This window comes from Sander lucioperca, chromosome 9, assembly GCF_008315115.2.
Source record: "Sander lucioperca isolate FBNREF2018 chromosome 9, SLUC_FBN_1.2, whole genome shotgun sequence".
Taxonomy (NCBI): Eukaryota; Metazoa; Chordata; class Actinopteri; order Perciformes; family Percidae; genus Sander; species Sander lucioperca.
The window spans coordinates 26,308,133-26,333,632 of NC_050181.1; the positions used below are offsets into that span (position 1 = coordinate 26,308,133).

General features: G+C 43.1%; 1 protein-coding gene across 1 annotated transcript in view; it reads right to left on the reverse strand.

Moving 5' to 3' along the window:
- The window catches only part of kcnq3 (potassium voltage-gated channel, KQT-like subfamily, member 3), a 137,283-nt gene that overhangs the window by 5,459 nt on the left and 106,324 nt on the right, over window positions 1-25,500 (reverse strand). Inside the window, exons 5-14 of the mRNA XM_036005439.1 lie at window positions 24,363-24,535; window positions 22,677-22,850; window positions 19,935-20,045; window positions 18,833-18,928; window positions 17,915-18,009; window positions 16,580-16,606; window positions 7,417-7,616; window positions 5,408-5,513; window positions 357-488; window positions 170-265 (exon numbers count right to left, since the gene is read on the reverse strand). Of these exons, the coding sequence (XP_035861332.1) occupies window positions 170-265; window positions 357-488; window positions 5,408-5,513; window positions 7,417-7,616; window positions 16,580-16,606; window positions 17,915-18,009; window positions 18,833-18,928; window positions 19,935-20,045; window positions 22,677-22,850; window positions 24,363-24,535 (1,210 nt within the window). The remainder of the gene's footprint in view (window positions 1-169; window positions 266-356; window positions 489-5,407; window positions 5,514-7,416; window positions 7,617-16,579; window positions 16,607-17,914; window positions 18,010-18,832; window positions 18,929-19,934; window positions 20,046-22,676; window positions 22,851-24,362; window positions 24,536-25,500) is intronic.

Here is a 25,500-nt window from a genome sequence, read left to right on the forward strand (position 1 = left end):
ATTTTTGTTTACATTAGTCACTTAGACACCAGAAATGGGACAATAAAGTCCAGGTGGAAAAATTCCCGAAATTACTCGTTAACATCTTTCTTTTTCAGGCTCATATTGCAATATAATCTTAGAACATTGTCTATTCATTATGTTTTCTCTATGAACAGAGTAGCTGTACCTGGGTGACTGACTGGGCGGGTAGGTAAAAGGCGTTTTCTGAGTTTTCTTTTGTTTGGGGGTGAGGGGGGGTCCAGGGGCAAGAATCATGTCGATCCTTAAAGGAAGAGAAACAGGATGAGCTCAGAAAGAAGAAGGTATTTGCTTCACTCCGACAGACTACAGACATCTGTAGTGTAGTTTCTGACCTTGTCTGGAGGTATTTAATTCTACAGAGCATGTCCAGGTGTCCAGCAGAGTACTGCTCGATTACGTCTTTGACATCGTAAGGCCTCAGAGTTTCCTTAAACCGCTTCTTGTTCAAGAGGAATTGCATGATCCTGTGAGACAAAGAAAGAGTTTCAGTTCAACAGTTTCGGACCTTTAAAGTGACAGAATCCATTTGATCAAACCTGGTAAACTATTGCATTCTCTCTGTGATAACACATTTACAGTACATATTTTCCACATAACTGTAGGTTTGTTTCCAACCGGTCTCTTGTTCCTGTCCTGTTGGACTGTTAGAATTATGTTGGCATGTCTGAAGATCTGAGCATTAACTTGCTGAGATCTTATTATTATCTTGTGGAAATTGCAGTAAATAGAGACAGAGAGACAACTTCTCACGTTGAGCACACAAATGAGTGTGTCGTTTATTTATATAGGAAAAACAATTAATTCAGAAAATGCCCAGCAACCCAACCCCCACAGGTCCCACGTCATCACACATTTAAAGGGGCCGCGATCCCTGAACATACGTATTTACATGAAGTGACTAAGGACAGTTAATTACATATATAACATATTACATTTAACAACAAAGGTGAATTGTATGTATGTCACATTCACTACACACGCCCCCCCCCAGAATTCACCACATCAGAAGAAGAATCAAACAGTCAACCAACTGTGGCAGGTGTCCCATCATGACAGGGCATGGAGTGCGGGAGGCTTGGAAGGGAGGGGAGTAGGGGGTGGGGGCAGAGTTGGAGGCCGTCCGCGCCGTGGGGGCTGGGTTGTTGGACAGATAGTCTAGCTAGCTGTCTGGATTTATCCTGCAGAGATCTGAGGAGCAGTTAACCGTAGTCCTCATAAATCCTTCGGAGGTTAGAACGCCAACACAAAGAAAGAGGAAGGTAACTGACATCTGGCCGAAAAGAGGAACATCTGGCGGAATTTCCAGCGTCACCTGAACAATCCCGGAAATTAAACGTCATCAGCTAGTTGGACATGCTTAGAAAACCTCTAAAAGGTAACCAAGAGGCATCTGAATCACGGGTCAAAACCCCCTCCACTGGTTCCATTTGACCTGAAGGAGCAGCTGTGATCGTAGCCTGGTCCTACCAGACTCTGGTCCACTAGCCTGGTCCTACCAGGCTCTGGTCCATTAGCCTGGTCCTACCAGACTCTGGTACACTAGCCTGGTCCTACCAGACTCTGGTCCATTAGCCTGGTCATACCAGACTCTGGTACATTAGCCTGGTCCTACCAGACTCTGGTCCATTAGCCTGGTCATACCAGATTCTGGTCCATTAGCCTGGTCCTACTAGACTCTGGTACATTAGCCTGGTCCTACCAGACTCTGGTCCATTAGCCTGGTCCTACCAGACTCTGGTACACTAGCCTGATCCTACCAGACTCTGGTACATTAGCCTGGTCCTACCAGACTCTGGTCCATTAGCCTGGTCCTACCAGACTCTGGTATATTTCATTGGTCCAGAGAGTCTGGCCACTCTCCAAGTGTTAACTTCCTTGAAGGCGGTACTCTGTTGAAGTTTAAAACTATTGGATCTGCCCAGAGCCACTCCAGATCTGCCATAACTCCTCTGTTCGCTGATTGGACAGGTAAAGATTTGGCTGGAGAAAACCCAAGAATATACCGCAAACCCAGACGGTGTACTGAAGGAAAATGAAAATTGTGCAGAAGTACGTAGGAGGGCAGAGCCAGGCTAGCTGTGATCTGCTCCAAGGTTCTACTGGATGTCTAGCTTCCCACCACGCCTATATGGGTGAGGCCAACATCTCTACGAATACTCTGGATCAACGGAAGTACATTTCCATTTCCAAAGCCTGACATCCCTTGTCAGGCTTTGCCCCTCACCTTCCACTCTCTGTGTGTTGTCGTTCTCAAAATCGCTTCAATATAGGAAACAACAACAACAACCTTCGAGCTAGATAGCTACACACTGAAAATGTTTTGGAGAAATTTGGATGGTGCAACAAAGCAGACCTGCTTGGTTTTTTCGGCGAATGATTGTAAAGCTCTACAAAGAATATGCTCACGACATTTACTGTCTTTACAGTTTTGGTTTACGGTCCCAGTTTTGGGACCGATTGGTGGGATTGCTGTGGATGAAGTACACTAGGGGTGTAAGAAAAAAATCGATACACTTGAGCATCGCGATATTTTATTTAGCAATACTATATTGATTTTCAAAAACGCAATATCGATTTTTTATTTACGTGCAAAAATATTCATGTAAGACAGTGGTTCACGTTTATGTTGTGTTTAAACCCCCTACCGCTAGATGGCTATGCTGAGACGCACCACTAGTGTCCTCGCCTAGCAGTGCCAAACAGTGCCTAACAGTGCTTAACAGTGCCTAACAGTGCCTAACAGTGCTTAACAGTGCCTAGCAGTGCCTAACAGTGCCTGACTTTTTGCCAGAAGCTAACAATGTAGCTATGGCTGAACTTTGGCCTACTTTAGCATATAAACATTTGCTCACTAAGAACCTGGGAACCACAATCCCAAACTGGCAGTTTGATTTTCTGTGTACTGAATTGTTTACCTAAAGTAAACTTCTTTGACTTTTATGAACATCATGTCTTTTTTTAAATATTAGTTTTTCTAAAATTATACTTAAAAAAAATCCCAATATATCGCCTTACGCACAGTATTGACATATATTGCAATATATTGAATCGTGACCCATGTATCGTGATACCTATCGCCAGATTTTTGCCAATACACAGCCCTAATATACACACAGCGATTCACTGTCCCACAGAACTCCCACTTTGAGCTGACTTGAACCCAACTCTTCCCAGAGTCAGCGGCTGCTGAACGAGCTTGACAGAAAAGTCTTGGGCCCTGAAACTGAAACCCAACAGGTCTGAGCATCCCATTCAGACCCATTCAAACCCGAAATAATGGTGTGGAAGGAAGCAGCACTTTCACAGGGTTAATCACTCATCTCACAGGCCCTCACACTAGATTGAGTTCCTGCATTATGTCAGCTGTGTGGCCTATAGATTATCTCCTGCCTAAACTCTCTGGTATCCAATGCTCACCCCTGAGGCTGCATCTAACATCCAGACTTATTGAGCACCAATCTTACTGTGTCTGTAGCATTTTAAACTGTTAAGTACTACATCACTGCAGCAAGAAAAAGGAACCCGAGGATCAGCAAAAACAAGATTTCCAGCTGCTGTTAAGAGGTTTCTGAGTGCTTTCTGGTTTTCTACTACATTTTACAAGAACTAATTACAATAAAAGAACACCATTTCATATAAGCACCATACCCATCATCGTATCCCATCACATAAACGTATCTTTCTCTCCTTTAAAACAAAACCACATTACATTTTCAAACGATCAAGGTTCATGGACGAAAAAACCTCTAAACGCTGTATCATTGCGACTTTGCAGGAGCACACACCATCATAAAATGTAAAACAAAGTTTAGAAACGTAGGCACTCGAGAGGGTAAAGTTCAAAAAGCCTTTACTATCTTCTTGGCTATAAAGTCATTAAAATATGCCTAACTTTAAGCCATTAAGGCCTTTATCAGGGCAAAATTGTCACTTTTGGGCTGCCTCTTATAACTTATTGGCAAGTGATGATAGGGGCTAGCCAAGAAATCTAGACACACCCTAGCGGTAGCAAATGTAATTTGCAGCCAGGGTCGTCTAGCAACTCTCTGTTGGCTTGCGAGCTGGAAAAGCCAAACTCTAGTCAGGCCAATCACATCGTGTATAGAGTCGGTGGGCAGGCTTAACATAAAGACAGCAGAGTTGCGACGGTTCCGCGTGAATTCCCTGCTACTTGAAAACAAAGAAGATGGCTGCTGCTGCTGGTGAACAGCGGTCTTTCGAATCGGCTTTGGCCGCAACTCTGGAAGACTTGGAGTTCAGCTTTTCTTTGAGAAAAGAACAAAGAACGGCACTGAAGTCATTCTTAAAAAAGGAAGATGTGTTCGGAGTTTTGTCGACCGGATACGGCAAAAGTTGAATCTATCAACTAGCGTTGCTCTGGTTGGTTGTAGCGCTATCCTATTGCGTGCAGAGGGAATTTGAAAATCAACCGTTTATCCTGCCCCTCGGATTGAGCCCTGCCAATGGTGAGTTCCCAGACCCAACATCTGGATGTGGGTCTGGCTTGTCAGGCTAGATAGAGGCTGCTTCCCAAGTCTCTTATTATATCTCCTCGCTTCTTGCTTGCACCGGAATTCGTTCTGGCCCTCCTACGTGGAGGCCTTCTCAAAGCTCTTATTCCTGTCCCAAGGAGCTAGGATGGAGGATGAAGGAGGGATCTCTGAGGAGCTATGATTATACAGAAAGCAGCCTTCCCGGAAGCCGTGCAGCTGAAAGCCGTTGCTAACTCCACCTATACAGCTGAAGGATTTACGGGACGCTTCAGAGGAAAGGACGTCTCATCCCACTAAACACATTTCCTTGTTTCTCCTCTCCTCGCCTGATTTCCTCGTGTCTTAGTCCGTTCCACCGAGGTAGAGATGCGAGGAAATCAGGAAGGGAAGCAAGTGAAGGAAACGTGGATGCAATTTAACGACCTGGAAAGTAGCCATGGTCAATAAGCATGAGTAAGAAGTCACATGATTAATGTAAACGGGGGCACATTCAATCCCAAAACAGTGTGCACTGTTTTGCTGCGGTTTCCAGGTTGAACGACATTTCCCCGGATTGGTGTGAAACGAAGTGCAACAGGCTTCGAGATACGTTTTCTCTCGTTTGGTGGGTGTCTCCGAGGTGATACCCAATCAGCAGCATTATTAGATCTTGCTAGAAGCATACTGCATGCTTATTGGCTCACAGACGCTGATGATATTTACTCCTCCTTAGATATTGAAAGTTGGTATTGAATGACAAGGCTTTTTTCGATACTAAGGAGGCAATTCGTCCGTGCCTAAAAAGTATTTAATTCGATACCCAGCCCTACACATGATCAACATGAAAAAGTAGGTAGTCACATGATAAGTGTAAATTGGTAAAGTCACATGACAGATTTAAAGTTCCTGACCTGACTGCCCTGATGACCAGTTTCAGTGTGGGGATCATCTCCTCCAGGAGGATGTCTGCAGGGAAGCCCCGGTCCTCTAAGGCTGGTTCTGCCAGGGCTCCAGAATCTGGCAAAATAAAATAATTATTTACAATAGAGCTGGGCGATATGGAGAAAATCAAATAACCCCATATTTTTTTCTTTTTTGGGCTTTTCCGCCTTTAATGGACTGGACAGGTGAGAAAGGGGAGAGAGAGGGGGAAGACATGCAGGAAATCGTCACAGGTCGGAGTCGAACCCTGGACCCCTGCGTCGAGGCGTAAACCTCTAAATATATGTGTGCCTGCTCTAACCACTGAACCAACCCGGCCACGAAATATCCCCATATTTTTGACCAAATACCTCGATATCGATATTGTGGCGATATTGTAGGGTTGACAAGTGGTACTTTCACAAAATATTTACACAATGAGATTTTTGATAAATAATCATCAGTTATGTTGATATAATAACTACGTGGGTAAAGGCAAATAATGGAACAGCTAGAACAGTCTGGTGTGTTCAGAAAATTACATCACTCTATTGTAATGCAGCCTTTAAAACCATATTACGATATCCAAAATTTAAGACGATATCTAGCCTCATATATCGATATCGATATAATATCGATATATTGCCCAGCCCTAATTTACAAGAATGAGGAGGGACCCTGAATAGTCGAATATTCTATGCTTCGATGGAAAGAGCCTGATTCGACTGCCAGTCTCACAGAATCTTTGCAGCGCCTTTAAGCCCAGTCCAGACCAAAGATTCTGGACGAGACAAGTGTAAACTTGCAGCTACTCGCAACGCGACGAGACGGTGTATCATCTTCATAGCACAACTACTCTTTGAACTTCCGTCCTAACTTCTGACTTTCAGACTTTTTTTGTAGCTGGATGTCATTTGTAGCATCTAAATATGAATGTGGATAACGTTAGTGATAGTGAGATGCTTGCTACGGCTGCATTTGTAGTGATGAAACAGCGAAAATGTTTAATTTCTCTGATTCACAGCTTTCTTTTAATGAAGCTCTCTCTCTTCAGTCACTCTCTAGGTCGCTCCACCATGTACCGCGCTATCCGGTTCAGACCGCTGCAACTTTTCCCTGAAACGTTATAAATCGGTTTTGTCTCGTCGCAAATCTTTTAAGCTTTTAATAAATCTTTTTTAAGTGGGTAAATAAATCCAACCACCACATGACAGATTTAAGTTTCACTTTCCATGATCCGTGACCGATGGTCACCAGGACCTCCACTCCCACCCATGATTCGACAATCAGTTGACGATAGGCAAGACTTGACAATTCTGATTCGACTATGAAAATTCTTAGTCGGGGACACCCCTAATAACAATTAGCAAAGCCTACACAGGTAATATGATGATGACCGTGTGGTCCTTGCCCAGTGCCCACACTTGGAAATAGAGCCCAACCGATAAAGGATTTTTAAGGCCAATATTGATACCAATATTTGGCGATTTAAAAATCTGATATTCTGATTTATCGGCCGATATATTTTTTTTTAAATCCAGAAACGCGTAAAGAAACATAAACAGATTTCCCGTTATTTGTAGTTCTTTATGAGTCCTCACTAAAAAAATATGATAATGCAGTTTAAAAATAAACTTGTTTGATTTATTGTCACAACAGAACAGAGGAACATCAAAATATATTAAAGTTCTGATAAATAAAATGTATAAAAACACAAACTTAAGATATGAAACTTAAAGTCCTTTGAACAAAAATACAATAACAACAACAAAAAAATCAGTGTTGCCAACAGCGACGTTGTAGAGCGCCCTCTGGTGGACAAACTATGCAACGCTAACACTCAGAACATGGTTGAAGGGAGTTTCGTCTGTTTTTATTAAATTTTTTAAATATTCATTTATCGGCCATTATAAATGCAGATACCGATAGTTTGGAAAATGCCTAATATCGGCCTGCCGAATTATCGGTCGGGCTCTACTTGGAAACATTATTTTCATACCTTCAGAGCTCTGGCGGAGTGTGTAGGCCTTCATGCGGAAGGCAGTGCGGAAGCGTTCCCGGTTACTGAAGCCAGCAGGTTTGGGCTCCTTGGAGGGACTTTCCTCGATGGAGTCGGCGTGACCTGTGAGCCTCCTGCCCGTCCCAACCGACGGCCGTGGATTCTGAAGGCGAACACGCTCGAGTAAACTCAGTTTTTGGCTAGAATGAAAAATAAAAAAAGAGAAAGGAGATACAGTATGGTAAGGTGACCAAATTTCTGAGACAAAATCCGGGGACATTTTCAGCTCAGAAGCGTAAATACCTCCAAAACAGGTAATGTTTTTATCTTTGTAAACTTAAAACGGGGACACTGCCCCAGGGGGGTCACTAGACCTAGAGCTGCACTGGGGCACAAGCCCCCCTATGGGGGTCCATGGGCATGCTCCCCTGTAAGAAAATTTTGTCTTTAAATGCCTCAATCTGGTGCACTTTGAAAAGAAATTCAGACAACAAGCAGGAGGTGTTCTATGTGCGGAGTAGTTTTGGAGACATGCCTCTTTGTAATTATGACATATATATAAAAAATAAATGATGGCAAAAAATACTCCCCCAAATTATGCATATGCCTATTTTTGAAAAGTGATGTAGTAAAAGTATATATATATATATATAAAATGTTTTTGGCAAAAAAAATATTGCCCAAAATTATGAAGATGCTTATTTTTTGAAAGGTAAGTGCTGTAGTACAACCAGCAGGGGGGGGCTTCTATGTGTGGAGTAGTTTTGGAGACATGACTCTCTAATTTTGAGATATTAAATTTTTTTGGCAAAAAATATTCCCCAAAATTAGGCATGCCTATTTTTGAAAAGTAAGTGCTGTAGTACAACTAGCAGGAGACAAGTTATAATTGAGGTAGGTTTGGAGACACTACCTTATTTAATCATTAAATTAATACATATTTTTGTTGTAAGCTATCTCTTGTCGGTGTTGTAGTTTGTAGACCGTCCCTAAGCACTCGTCTTACTACTGTCTCACCGCCGGGTTGGAGGACGGCTCGTTTTGATGAAAATGAGTTTGTAGCTCGTTGTTTACCTTACTATGGTAGGAAAGATGCGTTGTTTGTGATTTAATAACATTTCGCTGCAGAGTAATTGATCCCTGAAGTTCGAATCTATGAATATCTTTCTAACTTTACTGAAGTTGAGCACTGAGCAGCGATGCTCTGGCTGTCTTGAGCCTGCGCATGTAGGTGCGCAACTATACATTTGGTCAATGTTTTCTTTCTTTCATTCCAATTTCGGGTCTGTCAGTCACAGTGAAAACCGGGGACATTTCCGGGGACAGGTCACCGAAACCGGGGACGTCTGGTCACCCTACAGTATGGAGGATGAGGGAGTAATGATAGGACTGAATGTTTAAAGTCTTATGACACAGTTCTTCTAATGACCAACTCTATTAAAATAAAAAAATGATTAACTTTTTTGGCCCCAATACTTAATGACACTCCATGTACACTTGTGTCCTGTTGGCATTGTTGAGAATAATTGTTTTATTATGTAGATATAATGGGCCCTATCTTGTACCTGGCGCAGCGCAAAGCCCGACGCAAGTGTCTTTGCTAGTTTGAGACTGACTCAGTTGTCAATTTCCCGTCCAGCGCTCGCTTCGTTTAAATAGCAAACCGTTCACGTATACAGGCAGGCACCATCTTGGGAAAACAGTCATGACCAGATGACGCCGTGCTTGAGCTATGTTACTGGTTACTGGTTGCACGGCATTCGTCATTCGACTGGTCATGACTGTTTTCCCAAGATGGCGCCTGCCTGTATACGTGAACGGTACTGTCTTTATAAACTCTCTTTTTAATAAACTGTCTGTACACTTACAAAGTTCTCAATGCTTCTGTTTACATGTAGGGACCTTCATCATGCTACCGCGGAAGTGTGGTGCTATTTTGAGCCTTGTTAGTGGTGTAGAAATAGTGATTTCTTTTTACTTTACCCTCTGCCCCGACGACTAGCGTTATAAGCTAATTAGTGGTTTGTGCTAAAACTGGTCACATTCAATTAGCATGAAAACATATCCCAGAGAACGGTCGACTCTGTACCCATGTGGTATTAACCCCTAGGTTCATTTTGCGCCGGATTTCTCCTTTAAGGTAGCCTTAGGGGAAATTGTTGGGTCTCTCTAATTTAAAAAGTGTGGTCTACACCTACTCTATCTAGAAAGTGTCCTAAAATAACGTATGTTTTGATTTGACACTATAAATAAAACTGAATTGAAATCCCGCTGAAACCACCTAGACATGCCCAAAACTTCTACCCAACTAAGCCCTTTGACCTGCAAGTTCGCACCAGGGGTTGTGCGTCCTCCTGCAATTTCTCAGGGTATTCTGAGGACGAACCAGACGACACCAGCATCTTCTAAAGGACACGCTGTTCTAGTCCCAGCAACAACTTTCCTTGGAGCTGACTTTCCTCTCACAGAGGAGTTAAAGTGTTTACGGTCTGCTGCCTCGCCGTAACAATGCTGCTCTCCTGGCAGAAGGAAGCCTCAAAGAGCTGCCAGAGAATCGGTCTCCATTGTCCAACGGCTGACAATATTTGGCAGCACAAAGACAAGAGCTCCCTGGGTAAAATAAGACTCCTGTGTGCCTTGGAAGAGGTAGGGAGGCGTGGGTAACCGGAGCCGCTGCCAGCCCGAGCAGGGCCTCTGAAACGTGGAGCGCTCTCAGCGACTTTGCTCCCACAGCAGACACACAATATGAGCCTCTATGTGGCCTCGATGCAGAATAGGGACCGCAGATTACGGCGCTGAGAGGATGCAGAATAGGAAGCTTTAAAGGAAGAGAGAATCTCTTTCTAACGGCTTCTTGAGCGGATAAAGAGCAGAAAATTGCACGTGATTATCCCGTGGCTCTCTGTAAATGAGGAAACACAACAGGGGAACAAAAATAATGCTCCTTATCTCCCACAGCTCTGCCGTCCCAAGACACATATTGGTTTACTACACCCGCACAGACCTGCAGCGGCAATATTAAAGGGTTAATCCATTTTATTAGAACTTTTCATAGTAGTTCATGATCGTTTCAAGCTGTTATGATAAAAAATCTTCTCACCAAGATAAATGCTAAGATTCGGCAACATCCGGGAAACGTGAGACAATCAGACGATCAGAAGACATGAGCTTCTCAACAAATTTATTTGGAGCTGAAAGTGAGTTCTCCTGAAATGTTGGTGACACAACCTCATTGCTCTGGGAAACTATGAGCACACAACTACAGTAAGTACAGTAGGTCAAAGTAGAAAGGTGGTCTGTCAAACTGTGATGGATGTTTACAACAGACAGTTTGGGTCATAATTTGACTTTCACTTTTGTTTTGACTTCCAAAAACAGTTTGTCTAACGGATTGTCTGACTGCTCCTGTTTCCTGACTCGTCAGATCACTGTTTAGTCATCATGTTTGTAGTTCAGATTTTAATTTGGTAAGTAAAGTACAATGTTATTATTATTGATAGAGATCGTCGACCTGCAACTTTTAGTTTTTCTGGGTCAAAATTTAAAATAAAATAAAAAATGTCAACGTTTAGGTCGTCCATTTCAACACTTTTTCTGACATTTTTGTCACTTTTTCCAATTTTTTTGTCGATTTTGTTCTGCGCTTTTGATGTTTTTTTATGGGTTTTTTTTCCACATTTTTTAAGCTTTTTTCGAATTTCTTTCCCCCTTTTTTCAACATTCTTTTATCATTTTTTTCAAATGCTATGAAATTTAATAAAACACGCAAATTCAATGAAAGTAGTGAACTGATCATTTATTTTACTTGTGAAGAGTAATGGTTGTAGGGAACCATCCACATTATTATTACCTATTACATAACCCAAATTTATGATATAGAAACTTTATATAGACTTGTTTTTTCTACCAAAAATTATTAGCGCTGGTTAGGGGGCACATGGCTTAAAAAACTGTTCAAAGGGGGAACATTATTGAAAAATGACCACAGAGTCGAACCAACAGCATTACGTATATATATCAACAAAAACTAGACATTATGATCTTAATACAGATTATCATGGGTTGCATTATAGTAGATCATTTGTGTTCCTATTTTTCTGGTATGTTCTGCAAAAAAGATTCTAAACTACCTCGTGGAGGAAGATCGGGGCGACTTAACTGACCTATTCTTGCAAAACACTGTCCTCGCTCAACACACACACACACACACACACACACACACAAAAAAATGGACTCTCAGATGGGTTATAGTTTTCTCTCAGTGCTGTGCTGAATAGACCACACAATACCACAGATAAAAGGTCTAATATCGCTCAGTGTGCGCACACACACACACACACACACACACACACACACACACACACAAAAATGGACTCTCAGATGGGTTATAGTTTTCTCTCAGTGCTGTGCTGAATAGACTACACAATACCACAGATAAAAGGTCTAATATCGCTCAGTGTGTGCGCACACACACACACACACACACACACACACACACACACACACACACACACACACACACACACACACACACACACACACACAGAATAAGTGGCTTATCGCCTGCTCGTTGCACCTGGCAGGTCATGTTCTGGCTGTCAGCCACCTCTTCGCTCAGAGCAACAAGATAATGTCAGACTGCTAATTTCCCAGCCGCTGATCCTACAAGCCCGTTAAAACTCTCTCTACCTCTCTCTGTCGTCATGTTCTGTTTCACCCTCTCTACATCCTTTAGTGTCTCTACATATTTGTTCTTTCCTTTGTTCTTTCCCCACCTCTACATGTCTTCATCTATCTGCCTTTTTTCTTTCCTTCTCTCTATGCTTCATCTCAAATCTCACCCTTCATGACCTGTCCAAACTGTTGAACAAGATGCTTTCCAGCCAGCAGTTATGACCTTCTTGATGAGTTTCAGTCTGGTTTCAGACCCAAACACGTAAAGGTAACTAACAACCTATTAACTGTAATGGATTCTGATCTTTCATCTGACATTGTGGACCAAGACCCTCTGCAATGTCTTAAGAACCTTTATTGGTCTCAAAACTATGTGAGACGATTGATTTCAGGGCCTGAAATTAACAGCCGACCGTGCGCCTATAAGCCCTGACACACCAACCCGACGGCAGAAAAGGCAGTCGGACTGATCAGTCGGCTCCCCGAGGTCCAAAAAGTGCCTCAGAACACACCGAAGCGACGCCGACTTGAGGGTACGTTCTGCGCATGCGCGAGACGTAATACGTCTCCATAACAGCAGGCGGCGCTAATCTGTATTGTCGCGCAATAAATGAAAACCGGAAATGACGAACGCATCACGTGGGTCTGGCTTCTCGTTCGCTTCTGGCGGCTTCTGGCGGCTCGTTCGAAATACGATCTGGTATTTTACCAAAATAGTTCACTGAAACGTGTTTCTGAAAACATTTGAAGAGATAAATAGGCCGTGCAGTTGCTGAATTTGTCTTCATTTCAGATCAACAAAGGTCAGTTTAAAAGATTTTCGTCAGATTTTGAGAGGCTTTCCGTCACTCATCTCGCTCGCCATTTCCCGGTTAGCGCTCTACCAATCAGATTGGTCATTGAGTCCGACTGCACGTCCTCCGACCCAGCAAGTCAGGTCGGCCAAAATGAAGGCCGACAGCTCCTCGGACGGACGACGGCACGGAAAACACCGAACAGACTCGAGTCACTGACCTCGCCAGACTGTCCAACGGCCGATTATCAGGTTGGTGTGTCAGCGCCTTAATGCCGGTGAATTTTGTCATTGGTGGGTGAAATCAACCTGCCATGTTGGCGGCTAGCCAATGATAATTAAGTGATTCATTAGTTGTTGTTTTTCCATTGTTGCTCTTTTACATTTCAACCAAGTCTGCCATTTCGCTTGGATTTGAGTTAAAGTAGCTGATTCACAGTACGAAAACAAGTACTGCTGTTGTGTGTTTGGGTCAGAGAACGAGAAGTTGAATCCTTTTGTAATCAGGACTAAAAACGTAAAATTAGAAGAAACTAAGGACCATGAATCATCAAAAGTTGGCTAGTAAAAAGCCTGTGAAAGAGCCACAGTGGCTGGTGGCCAAAAAAGTTAACTTCAGGCCATGATTAAGATCCCTTTTTTTCTTCTTTTTTTTTTAGGTCATTTGGGTGAACTACCCCTTTAATTTCCCCTACAAAACAAACACTATTACCTAAGTGTCTGAGTGAACTGAACACCCCCCCTCCTCTCTATCAGCCGGTGTATCAGGGCTCCTGTTGTTGCTGATCTGTAGCTTTTAGCAGCCGTAACTTAATCCAGCTTGTTAAACATGGCGGCTCAGCAGAGGCCAAGAGGCGTCGGTGCAGAACGCTCCGATGTAATTAGCCTACGTTAGGACTGGGAGAGTACAACAGCCTGACACGGAGGGGGGAGGCAGAGAGAGGCTGGGTTTAAAGTTCCTCTGGAGAAAAAAACAAATCAGCGCAAATTCTTTCAGGAAGACTTCTAAATTACTTCAGTCACCACTATCTCTCCCTAAACTTTCAGCTGTAAAGAGGCGTTAAATTCATGATCCAATCACAGCATGACATCCTGCTTTAAATGTCTTCTCTCCTTGCTATCAGCTGTCTTCTCAAGCAAGCGTGCAACCCTCCTCCTCCCCTTCCACCTTCGGGGCATCGTCAACCACGGCAACCTGAGTCCCTTTCCGACAGACAGCTCCTTCGTTCAGCCTCCGGGGTCCCTCTCCTCCATCACCAGTGTCTAGGCTCCATCGGAGGAGAATATGTCTGGCTTCTCTACCCTTTTAAAATATTTTGAATGATGGAGTCTAATCCCCAAATACTATGTACATTTCATATTATGCTTATGTGCAATAAATCTTTGCATATCTGCAACAAAGTCTCTCCTGATTGAATTGCTTACTGTGTGAAATATGTGCAGTCCAGGGTGTAGCCATAATTTCTGAAGTGAGGGGGACAGATTGTTCAGGAGGAGGATTTTTATTGAGGAGCAGTTAACCATAGTCCTCATAAATCGACCGGAGTTTAAAACACAAAGTTCAAGTTCAAGTTACTTTATTGTCCCCCAATAGGGAAATTTGTTGTGCAGCAGATAGTATAGTACAAATCAGACACAATCATACACACAATACAGAAATTGCCTACCTTGCAGGCATAGTTAAAAACAATAAAAAACAGTAAACAATCAATAAATAGTAAGTCAATAAGTTATCTATGGTTCTTTATAGACTTAAGAAGTAGAACGGCTGCAGGTGCAAAAGAGTGTTTATAGCTGTTGGTTCTGAGTTTTGGGAGTTTAAAGCGTGATCCAGATGGCAGCATCTGAAATTCAGCCTGTAAGGGATGATAGAAGATAGAGGAAGGTGACGGACATCCGGCCGAAATGAGGGACATCCGGCGGCGTAATTTCCGGCGGCACCGGAGCAATCCCGGAAGTGGAACGTCGAGGGTATAGACTATGGTCGATGCTAGATCGGATGCACGTTATGCTCGTGATTATTTCGGTACGTCTAGCGGATCCGATCTAGCATCTACCAATAGACTAGGCCATTGCCAACGGTCCTCAGTACTGAACTAAAACCCTGCCCACTTTTTAGCGGTCCAATCAATGCGACGGGTTTGATGTATCGCTCAAAACTTCCGTTTCACTAGGAAATACAGACTGATCTCATGGAGTGGCATATATGTATGACACGCCAATTCGTATGCCATTTTGGCGTGTTATCAAGACGCATAATCGCTTTGTAGGATGTTTATCAACGCCGTTTGGCGTGTCAATTTACGTCGTAGCGAGTAGTATGAAAGGCCGTAAATCTGCATAGGGAGGTTGGTTGGGGGGGTGGATGGGTCAAACAACACAGGACTTTCACCCAGGAGACCGGGGATCGTGTCCCGTGTGTCACGTTTCCTAAACCCAACCGTCCCGTTGTTGTCCCGCATCCCGTTATTGTTTCCCTAAACCCAACCCGTCCACTGTACACACGGATAGCTCCAAATGCAACGCCCTGTTCTTCGGCGTAAACATACATGCGGATAGCTCAAAATGCGTACAGATAACAGTGTGGCGTGTATGTTGTGAAATCATGATATCACGTTGGGAAATATGTCACAGGCGCTAAAGGCGCTCCAACGTCCATTTCATCAGGCCTTTAACTGTACAGTACAGTTATGTACAGGGTTTCTGCAGGTTTCAACAAGTCAAATTTAAGACTTTTTAAGACCTTTAAGAATGGAATTTAAGACCTATAGGATATTACAACATAAAAGTACGAAATGCAGAGTCACAAAAGTACTTGCAAAGTAAATACAATTATTAAAATTGAAAAAAAGCGACACAGATTCAAAATGATCTGTACATACACAGCGAATATATTATATATAATATTATATATTTTGGACGAGCGAAAGAAAGAACTTCAACACCACGGATTAAAAAAAAAAAACATTCCAATGAGCATTAAAGGCGTTACATGGATGTAGGAAAATGTAAGACCTGTTTAAAATTATTTAACTTACTTTTGCGAATTAAAGACTTTTTAAGGCTCGAAATTTTGATTTTTGAAATTTTTTAGGTTTTTTCACTTTTTAAGACTCCGCGGAAACCCTGTATATAGTTACACTGATGTCTGTGGTCACCAGAAATAACTGTGTATTGATTACTGCGCTGCACTTATGACATTTCAGCAGCTAATGAAGACAAAATACCTTTCCTCCACAAATGAGTGAGACTTTTCAGGACATGTTTTGCTGCAGAGACTTGTTAATATCCCTCCGCGCGATGGAGAAAATCAAACCCAAAGACCCCATCTGGGGCCCTAATTACCTGATCAAAACTGTCATTCATAATTGAAACATAACTAATGGACCCACTAATAGGTTTCTAAAAAAAAAAAAAATCTCTCTGCCTAAATGTTGTCAAAGTAGCTGATGTGGAAGGCAGCGCTATTAAAGAGCAGGCACGAGCCGGGGTTTTATACATCACCATTCCCATATTTACCGCATTAGCGCAGAGATTTATTCGACTTGTGAATTAATATATGAGGCTATTCTGAAAGCAGACGGGGCACCTTCATTAGTCTTTCCTGGCTAATTAAAGCGCCATCAGAAAGACTCTGGGCAGCAGCTCTGTGTGATTTACAGTACCCCTGCTGGAGATCAAACAGCAGTGACCTACCTCGCCATGGCCTCCAAGTGCTCCTTCCTACGGATGGAGAGAAAACAAAGTGCCAAAGTTATCAACTGAACCCACAGTAGCACTTAACAATTTTTCAACAGTCTCTATAAGTCAGAAGACACATTTGAACGCTTCAATGTGTATGCTCTATGTGCGGGAAGTTGTCATTCATGCTTTAAATGAGACCTTCTATGTCTTTGAGGTTCAAAAAGGTACATGATCCATTCAGTACTTTTGTCTTAATAAAGATATTTATATTACATATATTTATTTCTTTAAATTTAACCACTTGGTCTGTAGAGCAAGGTCTTAAGTAATATTTTAAAAGATCTTTGAACAAAGTGACAATGAAATAGTTTCCAATCAATGTCAGTCACTTCTCTGTAGTCTGGATCAACGGAAGTACATTTCCAGGATAAAGCCTGACATCCGTCGGCGCTGCGTTGCCGTTCTCAAACTCCTGAAAATGTCAAGTTTTGAAGAAAATTTGGATGGTGCAACGAGGCAGGCCTGCTTGGTTCTTTCAGGGAATGATTGTAAAGATGTACAAAGAATATGTTTATGGCATTTACTCTCTAACGCGAGCCTATGTTCCCACAGCCCTATGTTCCCACATTTCTAAGATTTTTAGAAATAGGGCCTAATTTTCAGTGAAAAAAAAATATCTTAGAAATGTGGGAACATAGGTCTGTGGGAACATAGGGCTGTGGGACCATTAGGCTGTGGGAACATAGGGCTGTGGGACCATTAGGCTGTGGGAACATAGGGCTGTGGGACCATTAGGTGGGACTGGCTGTGGGACCATTAGGCTGTGGGAACATAGGGCTGTGGGACCATTAGGCTGTGGGAACATAGGGCTGTGGGACCATTAGGCTGTAGGACCATTGGGCTGTGGGAACATAGGGCTGTGGGACCATTAGGCTGTGGGAACATAGGGCTGTGGGACCATTAGGCTGTAGGACCATTGGGCTGTGGGAACATAGGGCTGTGGGACCATTAGGCTGTGGGACCATCAGGCTGTGGGACCATTAGGCTGTGGGAACATAGGGCTGTGGGACCATAGGGCTGTGGGACCATAGGGCTGTGGGAACATAGGGCTGTGGGAACATAGGGCTGTGGGACCATTAGGCTGTGGGAACATAGGGCTGACCCCCTCTCTAACTGGGACGTTTTGGGACCGATTGGCGGGGATTGCTATTCCCTGTTTTTCGTTTTTTCCTAGATTTGGAAATTCCATGACGTTCCCAGGTTTTCCATGACCGTGGGACCCCTGATGGAGGACTATGAAAGAGACACATGCCATGTCAATTTAATGTTTTGTTTGGTGTTACTTACCTGAAACAGGGCAGAGAGATGATAGTTTCATAAAATCTCCATGTGGCTATAAGGTCTTCCCTGATTGGATTGGTTGAATAATATCTCCAGGCAGACTTGAGATAAGAAGACAAAACAGCAAATAGTCTCACAATTAAAACAGTTGAATGCAGGGGCGTAGCACAAAATTCTGGGCGCTGTAGAAAGGCATTTTCTATGGGCCCCTCCCCGCATCCACAGCTATTCATTCTAGCATCTTTTTGGGCCCTCCTCACATGAGGGGTACTAGGTACTCAGTCCCCTTTTCCCCCCCAGTCCGACGCCCCTGGTTGAATGGACACTTTGCGTTTTACCCTTTGAACTCTGCAATAGAAATGGTTCGCCAGTCATTTCTTGGAGTATCTTCAAATGCTTTTAATTCCTAAAATTAGTACAAGCTAAGCTAAAAGGGTCTCTAAGTCAATAAACTGTAATTATTAATAAAAGTATTGAAATTGTGTCGTAAATGGGATATATATATATGTATATATCGATTCAAAAGATTTCTAAATGTAGAAACAAACAAAATATTTCTTAAAGTTTTTGAGATATGCTCATTTTTATGAGCAGAGTTTAAGGTGTTTGATAGTTTCATCTGCAATAGAAATGGTGTCACGCCGTTTTGCACCGTAGGTCCTGTAACGTGATGAGGTCATCATGAGCGTCCAACGTGACGATGCGAAAGACATAACCCTCAGCTTTCTGCTGCATAAAGAATGAACGCTCTGGCTGCTACGGTTTTTATTTTAGATCGATTTAAACAGTATCATGTTAACAACGATTTCTCACAACGGTCCGTTCCCGAGGGGTTAAATTGTAGGATTCAGTCAGATCTACATAAACAGCTGCACCCTGGATCATGAGAGAAGTGAGAAGGTTGCTGATGACGTCGTGTCTCACCTGGATGAGCCCGGCGGCAGGATGTCTGCGCTTCTCAAAGTGCTTCTGTCTGTGCTGCTCCTGGACCTTGAGAGCCAAGCCTGAGCCCAGAATCCCCTGCAGCCACAAAACACACAGTCAACAACACGGCCACATTTGGAGCTGACTGTGTACTGTGCGTGTAATACCACGAGAGATAATAATAATAACAATAATACCTTTATTTAAAAGCGCTTTTCAACAAGTTACAAAGTGCTTTAATTCAGTTAAAAGCAACAACAAATACAACAACAGAAATGACAGATAATAAACAAAATAAAATCAATAAAAGCAAGTCTAAAGTGTGAGAGTGTTTAGATGAGACTTAAAAGAAGACAATGTGTTGGCTTCCCTGATCCCCTCCAGTAGGTCGTTCCACAACGGGGGGGTCCGAGCAGAAAAGGCCCGATCCCCTTTAGTTTTCAGTTTTGACCAGGGAGTGACCAAGAGTGACCTACCAGAGGATCTCAGGTTACGTTTTGGCTCCTATGGGGTAAGAAGTTCAGCTGGTTATCCTACACAGTTCATTTAAATATTGTCTTAACATTTTGGATGCCGCGGAAACAATCGTCTAAAGGGGGTGTCAGTTCCCCGCTGTAAAGGGCAAAAGACACTACTAGCTTTTATTTTATGGACGTCATTTGATGCTCCAAGCACACATTGGATTGGTTCTGTACAGACAGAAGCAGTAGTCAAATAATAGAAAATTGGTGCAGGTGTGTGGGCTTACATAGAAATTTCCTTGGATTGTGGTGGCACCCGGATCGTGGCTGCACCTGCTGCAGTGGTCCTAACGTAACTTACGTAAGTTACGTAATAAACATACTTATTTGAACCCAAACCACGATCTTTTCCTAAACCTAACCACGTAGTTTTGTTGCCTGAACAAGTTCTCCACTGCAGGGGCTTCAAGAGACACACTGATTGCTCGTGTTGCTAGACATTCGTAGGATAACACACGATATACGAACCATTGTATGAGGATACATTGCTGCAGTTAACCATCATCAGCAGCGTGAGTTAAATGTATTCAGAATTCAGTGCTGCTGCAATTAATATATGCAATACAGGAGAGTGTACCCACTGCAGGCAAAGCGAAGAAGGACACTCCGATCAGAGCAAAAGTGCCGGCTAACAGTCTCCCAGCCCAGGTCTTGGGGGTTTTGTCCCCGTAACCGATGGTGGTCAGTGTGATCTGCAAAAGAGACAAAAGAAGATTTAACATTCGCAAAGTTACTTTCAAATGTCTGAGTCATGGATGTATAACAAGAACTGGATACAGCGTTGCTCACTGGTGCATGAAGCCATCATGGAGCCAAAAATACCCGAATGGTCGGCACTTGAAACGGAAGAGAGAGAGGGGGAATGACCGCAGGTCAGAGTCGAACCCAGGCCCGCTGCGTCGAGGAGTAAACCTCTATATATGAGCGCCTGCTCTACCAACTGAGCTATCCGGGCGCCCGAATAGTCAGCACTTCTACCACACTGTGCGGCCCGTAAAGCAGGCTACTTCCTGTTTACCGCCCCGCTAACTTGAATGGGGATTTAAATGATTTATTTGTGCAGTTCTTCTAGACTTTCCAAATGTTATCGAACCGAATGGATCAAATTTTGATAGTGACACGAGTCGTTTCGCGGAGGTTGTGACACTGATTTACAGACATGTCTTTCGCCATGTAAGTCTGTGGGGAAAAGTCTTTTTGGGCTAGAGGGCATCATGTGACGGACACAGAAGTTGCAATTGCACTGTTTGGTCGCTATGTCAAATTGCTTCCTGGAAGCCAGGTTTTAGGTTACCGAAAACAAGGCTTTTGTAAAACTCCTTCCAGGGTGAAGTACAGTTTTCAGTGTTGTCATGTTGACAGGTAAAACAGGTTGTCTTTGAACGTCAGACATTTTGTGTAATGGCGGACGTTTTCAAAACAGTACTGGTTCTAACCACTAACACATAAAGTCACGTTACGCTTCCAACATATTGAGGAACAATATCGCACTTAAATTTCTGACTTCATTTCTGAGTATTCATTGGTGTTTGGCCAAAGCCTGGCACACTTTCTGGGGGCCTGGTCTGAGTTGACAAGGTCTTGAGGGATTTGTCGACTATGAAGTGCGACAGGAGACATTTCTAACAGCGGTAACACAGATTAATGGTGTTGGAAGAGTCTCAGTGTCCTTCTCTGCAGAAATATACAGTAGTTCTGTTGAGAAACTCAGCTGGGAGCCCTGCTCCGCTCTGTGAACTCTTGTGTCGATCCACTAAAAAGGCAGTGCAGTGGTTCAAAAGGTCACATCATCATCAGGAACATGCAGCTGTGGATGATTGAGTGTCTTGCTCAAGGACACTTCAGCTGGGCAGATGCTTGCTGTCATAGAACTTGAACTCTGGCCTCCTGGTTGAAGGGCGGTCTCCTTAATGAGGCTGGAAAAACTGCAGAGTACCTCCATGACTGGATGCATTCATTAGAGCATGAAGCTCTGCCAACACTGGGCGATTCCACAACAGGCTACCGGCTCACTATCAGCCTTATTTCTTTGTCTTTCAGATTGGATTCTCTGACAAAATATCACGTTGTTCAGCCGCAGTCTTTGCATAAGAGCTTCCCGACAACACAACACAAACGCAGAATATTACTAGCGGAAAACTGATAATAGTTTTTTTGGCGGATATCCCACTTTTGGATCCCAGTCAAAATGTCATGGGTTGATAATTTGGCTGAGTGCATTCTGTCCGCCCAGCTGCAGCCATGATGTTGCTGATGGCTGATTTGGTCACTTGAATTTAGAAAAAAATTTATTCTTTTTGCACCACATAATAAGACTGCTCGGGGTTCAGTGGGACAAGTCACACTGTTCGACAAATCATAGCTCGTGGTCTTCCATGACATTCATATCATTACGGTTTTAAAGTACAATAATCATAACATTTTCAACCTTTTTTTTTATAAGATTTATGGTCGGCATGTTTCCTGCAATTTAATGTACATTATTTACATGCAGGGGCGGCTGTGGCTCAGGTGGTAGAGCAGTCGCCTACCAATCTGAAGGTTGGTGGTTTGATCCCTGTCCCGGCAGTCCCATGTCGAAGAGTCCTTGGGCAAGACGCTGAACCCTGAATTGCTCCCGATGCTGCGCCATCGGACGGTATATGTGTGTGAATATTTATCTGATGAGCAGGTGACACCTTGTATGGCAGCCTCGGCCACAGTATGTGTGAATGGTGAAGCTCAATGGTGTTTTAAGCCCCCAACGTCGAATTCAAGGCAGCGCTGCGACCGTCGACTTCAAGCCACTTAACCCTAACCATTGCCTCATCCTAGTGCCTTCCAGGCAACGCTGCCTGGAAGACGACGTTGGGGGCTTAAAACACCAAACACCAATGGTGAATGGTCCCTAAACTATGTAAAAGCACTTTGAGGATACAGTCCATTTACATGTAGGCATCAGCTTTAAAGATAGTAGCGTTTTAGCGCGAGGTGTGTTCTTTAACGTCTTTATCGTCGCAGGCCACTTCAGTTTTTCCCGGGGCTGCCCCTATTCAAAATGAATGGGAAGACTTGTGTTTTCCAGACCACCTGAGGACCACCTGAGGACCGCCTGACGGCCGCCTGAGAGCCACCTGAGGGCCGCCTGAGGACCGCCTGAGTGTGTGTGAACTCAGCCTTAAGGATTACAACTTTAAGGACTGTTGTCAGGAAAGACTTTAAGCTATATTTACAGAGAAAAAGAAGGATTTATTATGAAAATAATGTTTGTTTTTTTGCCTGTGTCCTTCTGAAAACTGGATTAAAAGGTAGCGTTATAGAGAAACGTGATGTAATCTACGTACCAGCCCCCACCACAGGGCGTCGGCGTAGGTGTCAAAGTCCTGCGGTTTGGGCTGAGCGGTGGGGTTGTCGTGGTTGGACACGTCCATGGAGACGTCATCCTTCTCCACCAGGTAGACCAGGAAAGACGCCAGGATCAGAGACAGGAAGCCGATGTACCAGGCTGTGATCAGCTCCTACACAAACACACGCATGATTACACAACAAACTGTCTTCACACAGATATAACAGGTTTTATAGTCTATATCCACGACGTTTCATTTTCTGGTATTGTTCAGGTGCTGCCGGAAATTGTGCCGGATGTCACTCTTTTCGGATGTCCGTCCCCTTCCTCTTTCTTTGTGTTGGCGTTCTAACCTCTGGTGGATTTCTGAGGACTATGGTTAACTGCTCCTCAGATCTCTGCAGGGTAAATCCAGACAGCTAGCTAGACTATCTGAGTTTTCTGTTGCACGAAAATAGATAAAGTGCCAGTGCTGAAGGGCCCCCTAAATCTCAGTGCAGTCAAGAGTAGTAGTAGAGATGTTAGAAACAGTAGAGCCGTGTTTCCATCAACGTATTTTAATGCGCATTTTGAAGTATCGCAAAAAGTTGATGGTAACGGCAAAATTCTAAAAATTGGCAAATACGTTTTCATGCTCGCTTGAGGTGGTTTTTGCCTTTTTCGACAAAAGAGTTAATGCTCAAAATGGGAGATGGAAACAGCTTTGCTGATTAAGTTGTGACATAGTGAACATGTAACTCACATGACTATAGTCCCGGTATCCATCGAAGGTCCCATCCAGTGCCCCGTACGCTTGTGGCACAAAAGTGCGTAGTGGAGTTGCGGGGCTCTATAGCCTGCGCCTTAGCCACGTCGGGTATATTTACGAATTGGTTCAACAGCTTAAATGGTATGGCCCTGCACGCCGCGTATACACAGCGTTGTCTCGCTGACACCAAATGTCTCTTCAACAACCCTGGATTCTGCACAGGTGGCCAACTTGTCCAATGCTACCTCTCTCCATTAAAGAACTTAACTTCTAAACTCTTTAATTTAGCAAGCCGGTTTGTAATCTACAACCATGCGAACGTCAACTAGTGATGAAACTACGCTTTGCGTAGTCTAGTTTATTCGCTCTAAACCAGTTGATGGAAACACTTCTAATTCCCATTTTCTTTTTTTCTTCTTTTTTGCGACATTTTAAAAGTTCGCTTACCCCTTGTGTTGTCTTCCCGTCGACCGTAAACTTTTTGTTTTTCTGGGTCAAAAATTTAAATGTAATTTTTTTTTGTCATCTTTTTTTGGCCGTCTTTTTCGACACTTTTGCCGTGTTCCCTGATGTTTTTGTCACTTTTTTTCCAACGTTTGTCAATTTTTTTGAATGGTTTTTGTCACTTTTTCCCGATGTTTTTGTTGATTTTTTTCTGTGCTTTTTTGACATTTTTGTTATTTTCAACGTTCTTTTATCATTTTTTTTTCAAATGCTATAAAATTGAATAAAACAACCAAATTCAATGAAAGTAGTGAACTGATCATTTATTTTACTATTGACAATTTGGATGAAAGAAAACCCAAATTTCTGATATAGAAACCTTTTGAAAATGGGTCAACTTTGACCCGAGGACAACAGGACGGTTAAAATTTGCTTGACAATTAGATAGAAAACCTGGCTATTGGTACCAAACCGAGTCGTGTCTGTTCCTACCTTACTGTGAGCGTAGATGGCCGACCCCAGCAGTTTCCAGGTGCCCCCCCTCCGGTCCATGCGCAGCATCCGCAGGATCTGCAGGAAGCGCAGGCTGCGCAGGGACGTGGCCAACACATTGCCCTGGTTACGCACCGCCACCACCGGCACTGAGGCAATCAGCACGAAGATGTCTGAGACAGAAGAGGATTCTCTCTGTGAGCCCTTTTATCAAACCAATAATGAGTCTGACCCGACAAAGTTATTAAGGCTTCTTTGTGGAACGATGAATGTTCTTTTTTTTAGAGCTGTGGAATTAGCTCCATATAAGAGCTGATTGAACCTAAAAGACGTTGTTAAAATGCTGCTAATAAGATTTAGTCGGAACACATTGGAAGCAGGTTAATGGATATTTTCATCCAGTGCTTCATAGTGGCGTAACGTCACGTTTTGTCCTTTCTTTTATTATAACAGAATATCTGAAATGTAGCGGAGTAGAAGTAGAAAGTGGCACGAAAAGAAGAGACTCAAAGTACAATAACCTCAACATTTGGACTTAAGAATAGTATTGGAGTAAATGTACAGTGGCTTGCATAAGTTTACACATTCATGCTAAAGTTGACTAAAAACATGAATAAAAAAAATCATCTTTTGGAAATTGATCTTAATGCCATAATTTTAAAAAATGAGGAAAAATCCAATCTTTAAGGACATCAGTTTTCTTTGTGAATGAATAATGTATCGTAAATAAATAAATGTTCTTCCTTAAAATACAGGGGGCATAAGTCAGTATGTTAAATTCCCATAGAGGCAGGCAGATTTTTATTTTGAAAGGCCAGTTATTTCATGGATCCAGGATACTATGCATCCTGATAAAGTTCCCTTGGCCCCCACATCATCATATACCCTTCACCATACCCCCACATCATCACATACCCTTCACCATACCCCCACATCATCACATACCCTTCACCATACCCCCACATCATCACATACCCTTCACCATACCTGGAGATTGGCATGGTTTTATTTCAGTTAGCCTAATAGCTGGTTTGATTTGCATTGAGAGATGATTTTATGGAAAGTACCCCATGCCAATCTCTAGGTATGGTGAAGGGGATGTGATGATGTGGGGGTATGGTGAAGGGGATGTGATGAT